General features: G+C 43.1%; 2 protein-coding genes across 2 annotated transcripts in view; both read right to left on the minus strand.

Moving 5' to 3' along the window:
• Positions 1-808, minus strand: part of LOC110949352 (solute carrier organic anion transporter family member 3A1-like) — a gene marked incomplete at its 5' end in the record, with an annotated part of 39,318 nt that extends 38,510 nt beyond the window's left edge. Inside the window, one exon of the mRNA XM_051952070.1 lies at positions 580-808. Within this exon, the coding sequence (XP_051808030.1) occupies positions 580-808 (229 nt within the window). The remainder of the gene's footprint in view (positions 1-579) is intronic.
• LOC127535196 (solute carrier organic anion transporter family member 3A1-like) lies at positions 807-7,477 on the minus strand. Its single transcript, XM_051952379.1, has 2 exons — positions 7,176-7,477; positions 807-1,034 (listed from the first exon to the last, which is right to left on the minus strand). Exons 1-2 carry the CDS (start codon positions 7,335-7,337, stop codon positions 834-836), a joined length of 363 nt encoding a protein of 120 aa, XP_051808339.1. The 5' UTR covers positions 7,338-7,477; the 3' UTR covers positions 807-833.
• Positions 7,478-8,898: the final 1,421 nt, after the last annotated feature.

Raw genomic sequence — 8,898 nt, forward strand, 5'->3', positions numbered from 1 at the left:
CAGTTAATACACATCCCTAAACAGCCACTGTGCATTCAGCATTTTGCACAGAATGCACTCTGGATGCACCTTGAAACCTCGAAGAGCCACATCAGCAGCATCATGCCTTTGAGGGAGCACTGAGCAGACATATTCACACATATCTGGCCACTTCGCCTCTTAAACCACTGTAATGGAGATTAAAAAGCTCCAAGATGTGCTCACCTGGCACTCACATGAACCGGCCTGAGCTGCTCGGAACAAAGGGAGATAGTGTGCAGCAGAAGAGCACACACGTCTGCTGTGTTGACTCAGCCTATGCAAACATCGCACCTGATGGCGATGAACAAACATGTTCGTGGTTCACTTTCCACTGGACCAGTTTTAGTTGCCTTGGGAAATCAGTGTGTTGCCGCAAATGGATTTCTAATTTCCAGCATGATAATCATCTGTTTCCTGCATACTGTTTATCTTTAACAGCATATTTTTTTTGTCAAATCTTACCTTATGTTACCCTTATGTAATCTGTCTTTGATTAAACGAGCTGAAATGTGGTTTTTTTTTCCATTTAGTCTAAGCAATCTTACAAATATGACTCACCTATATAGAGTGAGGAGTCCTTCTTCTTCACGTGATCATCGATATAGGAAACCCCCAGAGGCTGCACCGGCGTGGCTCCAATCCCAGCAGGACCTGGGCCCCGATCAGCAGCAGGTACATCATGTTGGTGCTGCCTTGTTGGCGCACACGGCCTCCTCACCGTCCTGACTCTCAGCGCTGCTGGTATTGGAGCAAGTATCTCGACCTGTGTCAGTTCTCCACGCTTGCCCTATTCATACTGCTTTGTGAGGAACTCAGGCAAAGCGGACAGAAGAGCGCCAAGCGCCATGACGATGCCGCCGCAGCCCGATCAAACGGGGCCGATGCGCTTTGGCCCCAAAGTAGCTGACAAACAGGATCAGTGCCAGGTTGCCTATCTCGAAGCTGCTGGCTATCACTCCAACGTCAGCGCTTTGCAGGTTGAACCGCCGCTCCAGGGTGGTCAGCACACTCACCTGAAAACAACAAGACAAAAGAAGTTAAAGGTCAGAGGAAGAATGCAGAATGGAGCAGAAATGTGCACAAATACAAAACCAAGTATGTGGGAATGTAATGGCACCAAGTGAAAGAGACATGATGCATGTGTAACATCTGGTTATTCTGTCTATATAAGGAAAACAGGACACAATGGAGACAGCATGAACGCTTATTAATACCAAGTTGTAAAGGGAAAAAAAATCCCATAGATCATATGTCATTATCCACATACCGTTTTCAAAATGCTGCTCACATAATAGCACTGGGTAAATGGCTTTATGTGATTCTTTCAGATATGCTTTTGGCCAAATCGTGTGTTTTCATCAATCATCTGTCACGCTGTTTTAAAAGGTGGGCCTTTCCATCGGAATATCCTGAATAGCGAGCCTGTTCAGATGTTCCACACAGTGGCTCCTCCCTGCCAACGGGCCTCTGTTTCTGATTAGCCAGGCACAGCAGCGTTTACTTCCATGCCTTTAGTGAGCGTGGCTCATCACGAGCTTCTCTCTTTCACCAGCTGTCATCTACACAAGAGTTAGAGCTACCAGTAACTTCGAGCCGAAGCAAACAACAGCAGAATTGATGTTTGGGCAGTTTGTTTGCAACACGGTTTTGCCAAGATGTGATTCAGAGGCCGGTGATTAAATGCTGTGAGGCCACATTTATTCACAGGATAGTCAAATACACATAGTAAGACTATATTTTTAGTCAGTCACTTGCATGTTTTGGCATTTCAAAGTAATAACTTTATTATATCATACTGAATTTTATTGTAAAATGGGAGCAAGGACATGTTGCTTCATGCTCGTGATGTGTGGGGAACAGTCTCTCTGTTCGATGTGAAGCACAGCGTCACATTTAAACAGTAAAAATGCTATTTATATATTGGCCCAAACTGTCTTGAAAGGCATCACAATTTTCCATTTCCCAACTGGCTCTGTTTTGATTGAGGACTAAAATAAAAAAGAACAAAAACGATCCTACCAGCACAAACATCCTTTTTTTAAAAGAGGGCAACGCCAGCCAAGTTGTGGTTTTGCCTTTGCACAGTTTTCCATTTAATTCTCAATTACAGCAATTTAATGTACATACACAGCTGATCTGGATTTGGTGGTTCTTTGAAACACAGAAATGACCTTTGTGTTTGCATGAGACTCAGTGCTTCAGGGGTCAAATGTTGAAAATTTACTCCATTTTTCCATTCAAAAACACTTCAATCCCCTTTTACTCGTCATTAGGAGTCATACTTTGCACGCACTAAATCTCCATAGTAACAGTTTTAGTGAAAGTATGTTATGTTCTAAGAAAACACTACCTGCTCAGTATTTTAAAATGGCAACGTAGGAGTCATGCTAATATTCTTAAAAATAGTCATAGTTTACACACTCTTCTTACTCTAATAAGTCTCTAAAAACTACCATATATATACAGTTTACATGACAGATGTGGTGTTGTATCAGAAACACCTTTACTGCAATCTTTGATGTGGACATTTATAACAAAAAAAAGTAACCAATGTACCTCTTTACATGGTATTATTTCCATTATCTATACTCCTACACTCTGCCCCCTTACAGACGAGGTTTAAAGGGCTCATATGATGCACATTTGCAGGTTTACATTATGTTTTTGGGGTCAACTTGAATATGGTTACATGCTTTCCTGTTCAAAAAAACACTTTCAGTTTCTCAAACTGTGCATTGCTGCCACACCTCATCTCACCCAGTAACTGAAAACGCTCTGTTTCCTCAACAGCCCAGTCTGCTCTGACCTGGTCAGCAGCAAGCCAGCATTGATAAGCGTACCATAAACCAAATTATCCAACTAGTTTAGGTAGAGAGATGAAGCCTTAGCAAAGCGGCTCTAAGTAAGGAAATAATGGCGGCCTGCGAAAAGGCAACGGGCCAATGTTAGGCTTCAGAGCCATTATCGATTGTTATTAATCAAGGAGGCCAATAACTGATATTTGGCAGCTGTAAAAAAAAAAAAAAAAAAAGAATAAAAAAATGTTTATGATAAACTCGGTGTAACTTAGTTCAAGATCTTGTGGCCAAGATGATGACAGAGAGAGGGGTGACGGCACGGGAGCTAAAGTACATTATTTATTTATTTATTAGGGGGGGGGGGGGGTCACTGGTCTTTACAGAAATTATATATTGGATATCATAATTGGTGTTGCAATAATCGGCCAACCCTAATTCCTTTTTTATGTGTTATGCAAATGTGTTACATGGTGTAATACATAAGTACATGAGAGAAACGCCTAGATTTCAAAAGGAGGCATTTCAGGGACTATGATTTCTGCAGACAGAATAATTTTGTTCTGGACCTCAGGTGTCACAAGTTGCAGACCTTTTACATGAACAGAAAGTTGCATAACACTACGGAAAAGCCAAAAGACACTCCAAAAAGCATAAACACAAGTCTATACTGTACAGGTGAGTAGTCCGTCATTTTCAAAAACTAATAATTTACCGTCTCTTTGCTTGTCACACGAGTGTAAATATGTTGTCTCCTGTGACTTTTAGGCGTCAGAGTGACAGCAACTCATTCTTGCAGCTGCTCCAAACGCAACTGCAGCGACTCCTTCACTACAGATCAAAGACAGGGAGGATGATTGTGGGAGCGGTTCGTGCCCCGAGTCCTTCAGTGGAGTTCAGTGGAGGGAAAACTTCACAATGAGTCATGACGTTTCTGCCCTTGGGTGCTCTTTCTCACAAATGCGAACACACTGGACGGGCTTCATGTACGCCTGGCTGGCTCCGCCCGGCTGGGATCCCGATCACAACAATGTCTCATCATGCTTGAGAAACAATTACCAAGTCCCAACAACCTGTAGACGCTACAGCCTTTAGCTCTACACAGACATCAACACTGCAACAGGACAGCAGAGAGATCGAATCATTTATCCAATCAGGTCCCATCCCACTATGGAAACTGAATGAGTGCGTGTGAGCGACAGCTTCTGCAGTAGAAATCCTCTGGATGAGTTATGCTCTCATCTGCAGGTTTACCATGATTGTGTTCTTCCACTCTGATGTGAACATGTAGCTTTCGAGAAGGGCCAGACAGAGCAGCATAAATTATATAGGAAAAACTTAGTGGAGTACACACTGGTCAGTGGTCCACAGCCACATTTTGTCCGGCTCACAAACTCACGCAGTGGAAATGTTTAATCTGTTGCCACGGCAACAAAACAAACGTAGTCATGCTGCGTGACATCCCATCACCTCACAGAAGAGTACATGTTGTCTGAGCCACAAGCATCGTAACTTCCACAGACGCTTTTCAGGACGTACTGACAGAGGCTGTATTATCAGCACGCAGGGAAAAAACAGAGTTACTCACTGCTGACATTCACTTTCAGCACATTAAGGTTTAGCACTGACGCGAAAGTGCTGAAATGGTGCTATTTGTGATTGGCACAGCAGCTGTTTATAACTGAGCCTCGGCTATTCAGAATAATTTCCACTTTGTTTTATGAAGTGTAACTAACTGAAGGTTGACTGAAGGTTACCTAAAGGTACTTTAATCGCACCAAATGAACTTTTGTAAGTGTTATTGGTGTCTAAAATAAATTGACATCTAGTCACAGGCACACAGTTTATTTCTTACTTTTTTAAAAGTCATTCATATTTTATCTCTTTAGCAAACTGCATATGTGGCATTGCAAAAAAGTCTGACTGGTTAGAATATTTGAAAATGTTCTTGTAACCAAACACCTAAACAAAAGCACTTGTCACTATACATTTATAAACATTTACCTGTTCTTAAGGTACCTTGACGTCAGGTGCTCCGTTAAAGGCTTACACATATTCACCTAAGTAACAAAAAAGGCCCAAAGACTGCCTGACGCCAATGAAAGTAACCAAGGTGTTGTATTTTTGACCTGAGCAAAAAACTGACCCTTTGACAACTCAGGAGAGAAAAATTATCTCGTAAAGTAACTATGTTTCTGAACAATATCATACTTGACCTAATATCTGTGCTAAAAACAGAAGATAGCTACTAATACTGAGATTATATAAATGACACTACGGTTTTCAGTCGAGGCTTCTCTGCCTTCCAACGTGCAGATGAATTCTACGGAGCAGCACAGTTCAGGTTCAGGTGTTGGTTGCACTTTGCAGCTCGAGCTCTGAAGTGTCGGATTGCTTCTTATCAGAGAGGTGTTACCACAACCGACAAATCTCAGACCTCAGGTGCTGCCAAACACATAAGTCACAAACAGCGCTTCCCCACAGATTAGTAGAAAACATTCCCCCCTACAATTGGAAATGGTGACATGCAGAGAGGTGGGAATCAGGCAGCACTGGTGAAAAAATGCTAATTTGTGTATTGATTTAAAAATAACCAACGAAAAGTTAGAAGCATTAAACAACTGCTCCTGCCTCGCCGATGTTTTGCTGCCTATTAACTGACTGACCTGTCTTGTGTTCACAAATTGCAGTTGACTGTTTAACTAAATTATTTCTGGTACTAAATGAGGAATCTATGTCCATTTGAGTTGAAATGACGTGTTGATTAATGCACTTGACAGACACATTATGTCAGCTCAGTTATTTGTTAGCAAAAGTGGAGAGAATGGCACCATTAATCAGGTTGTAGCTCCACAAATCTGCTTTTCTCTGTAAAATCTCACTTAAACCGAATACCTTTGGGATTTAAACTTGCAGTCTGTATTATGACAGTCCTATTATATTATGTGAAGCCCCCAGTGTCGATTAGAGCGATAAAATCAACTGATTTGTCATTATTTACGATGTACAAGTAAAATCACAAGGAGCTGCTAATTCCCTCTTATTACTAAACAAAACTAGGAATTCCTAGGAACCAAAAAGCAATCAAATAAATCAGTCATCACTAATTTATCTCTGCTGCGTTTGTGCACTTGCAGTCAAGCTGCAAAATCAGGACACGCAGCATGTCGCTAAGTGTCTTTCACAATAAGCGGCTCACAGAAAGTAAGGGGGCCATGATAGTTGAATTTTGGCCCCTTCGCTTCTAGCAAACGCTCTTAAGCACCGTCATCCAATTAGAGAAATCACAGTAGCTCATGTAGGTCGACACCAGTTCATCAGACTGCCACTGAGCCAGGTACCTAATGTCCTGCCTGGGTAAATAAAGCTCCAAGTAAATTAGCTCTGCTGGTCTGAAGGATGAAAGCCCAAAAAGCTGCTAGTGTTCGTCTCAGTCCATGAACTTCACCTCCACTGTATGGTTCAGACACTGCTTGATGGGGCTAATTTAATGCCTGTTTTATCTGAAACAAACAATAAAGAAGAAGATCCTCTTTTCTTTTTTATCATAACTGGCCTGAGTGGCATTGCTGTGCTCTGTGGCTGCCCTGAGCTGCGGGATGCTTGATGCTCAGCAGGTCCACTAGCAGCAGAGATAAGATGTTCCACTCCAAATATGGCTGAGGCATTTAGGGTTCACTCCATTAATTGGGGAGCGGTGCTGAGGAATCGGTGCGATTCTTGGAGAATAAAACATGGTCGAGACATAAATGTTCACAGTGGTTGCCCGAGGCTCGGTTGGAGCTCCTCTGGGACGCTTTGAGGAAGATTTTGGAGCACTTCGGGTGGCTTTGTTCCACTAAATCTATATTAGGAGTACCTGTGTGCTTTCAAATGTTTTCACATTTCATTGCAAGAGTGTCACAAAATCACACGACACATTACGAGAGAGGGCACAATAAGTTCTGATACTTTAAGAGTGAAAGAGTGAGTAAAACTGAAATACAGGTAGAGGGATTCTTGACCTTGAATGACATTTGGTAAAAATTAGCCAATTGCTCCCTTCCTAAATGTATTATTAGTAATAATGCTAACAGGAGCTTTAGAGGCACTTTTTGGGAACTGCTGGATGAGAGTTGTTCAGTTTGAGTTGTGATGCATTAAAGATAAATTTCTCACATTAAACACAATCAGGGGGAGCAGCAAGAAATCTGTCCTCCGGGCTGCCACTTTACTGAGGAGGAGGAGGAAGGTTTTCTGTCTCCTGTCATTGCCTGAAATTTAGCAGCAACCCCATAAAAGCAAGCCCAGAGCCGGATAACACAAGTCTGAATCACAGCAATAGCGTCCTGCAGGAGCCCGGGGTTGTGTTGTACTCACCAGGTATGCTCCGACGGTGCCCTGTGCCAACATGAGGGCGCATTCCGATATCAAGAATATCTTGATATTTGAGAAGCATGACGAGTTTTTACGAAGGCCGTCTCCTTCCAGCATGTCCCCGCCGCTGCTCCGGTCCGAGTCCCGGTGCTTCTTCACCTGCATCCTTCCCGGCAGCCGCACGGCACGGCGAGAAACCGAAACACACACGCAGGAGGACACTGGCAGGTAGCGCGTTTCGCTTCCCCTCTCTCTCTCTGCCCGGCTGAACGCTACATTCGCGGTGTCCCTGGCGCAGTTGTGTCCCGAATTTCAACAAATTGTCCCCCGTTTGACACAGCTAAGAAACACACGTCCAAACTCCGAGGGCGGCTCTAAACATCGCCTCCTCGTCGACGCGCAGGAACATGTGAACTCCTTGAAGGTGTTAGCTAAGGCACAAGTGAACCACGGGCACGAAAATGTCTGTCAAATAGCATGTTTGCACCGGCGGAGGGGTTTTTTTCGTTTCGCGGCAGGTGAAGGTTCCGCTTCGGTGTCTTCTTCTTCTGTTTAACTCTCACACTTCTTCCCGCACTCTGCCCGCCGTGTCTCTGAGTTCCCTCCTCTCCTCACCGCGGCTCTCCTCCTCTGCCGGCTGCTGCTCGGCCCTAGAGGCGCTGCTGTGTAGCAGCATCACAACTCCGCTCAACTTAGAGAAACCACTCCACTAGTCCTGTGGGGCTCCTTGTGTGTGTGTGTGTGGAGCTTCACAGGGAGCTTAGGATGACTTACTGCCTCTTTTAAACTTGTCATTTATCAGTTTTTCTTCTCTCTCGAGGATTTCCCTGTTTAATCTCACAGAAACTGTAGCTTAGGTTAATTTTAGATTTAAGCTAACACTAGCCGGCTAATCAATTAGCTTACTACGGCGTGCAATTCTTCTTTGTTGCTAAACCAGCTTATGGGCGCACTACCGCCACCTACAGGCCAATAGTGCGTTACAGCGCGTTTGCAGCGATAAATAGCTAAATATATAAATAAAGCTAATTTTACCCAATTAACCCTGTTTCCTTCAGGTCATTAATTAGATGACTATGTATATTTCCCATGGTGCATCTTCAATGAGGCTCCTACAGAAATAGGCAACTTAGTTTAGCTTTCTTTAATGTAATGTCAGTTTCTTAGCAGATTCGGATGACTACATGTTTAGCTAAAGTCACAGAGGATGACTTTATTTTTAAAGAGATCTTTTACAGTCAGGTAGGTGGCACCATCCCAAAAGAACAACACTGGTATCTGTGGCAAATTTGGAATAGTGGTCAAACTGTAATAGTTCATCTTCTCCATGACTCCATAAAAGATGAACAAAGTAAAAATAATTGACCCATTGGTTGTCGAGTTTGCGATTCAACCATCACCATATTGCACTTTTGAAACCATACACAAAGAAAGAAGGAAAAAATGACTACAGCTTCGCCAATATGTTTTTAAAACCAAAGCACATGATGCTTCCCTTTTTTTTCTGTATTTTTTAAATTTTTCACAACCAACACTTCTACTGGCTCTGCTACTCAACAGACTCGACTGTTTTATCAATGCATCTTATTTTACACCAATTACATAGCCTAGCCGCGCTAGACCCATGTTCTGAAGACGCAAGGATCTAGGACCGCTCGACAGGGAGGGAGGCGGGCTAAAAGTTGTCTTTCAAATCATCTGCAGCAATTGGTAGGTATACAACCAA

This window comes from Acanthochromis polyacanthus, chromosome 8 (genome assembly GCF_021347895.1).
Source record: "Acanthochromis polyacanthus isolate Apoly-LR-REF ecotype Palm Island chromosome 8, KAUST_Apoly_ChrSc, whole genome shotgun sequence".
NCBI classification, from domain to species: Eukaryota; Metazoa; Chordata; class Actinopteri; family Pomacentridae; genus Acanthochromis; species Acanthochromis polyacanthus.

Excerpts from the sequence above, each read along its gene's own strand:
- LOC127535196 (XM_051952379.1), bottom strand. The coding sequence starts at position 7,337 with ATGCAGGTGAAGAAGCACCGGGACTCGGACCGGAGCAGCGGCGGGGAC. Across the intron at positions 1,035-7,175 it reads GCACCGTCGGAGCATACCTG|GTGAGTGTGCTGACCACCCT; the intron begins GTGAGTACAACA and ends TGTTGTTTTCAG.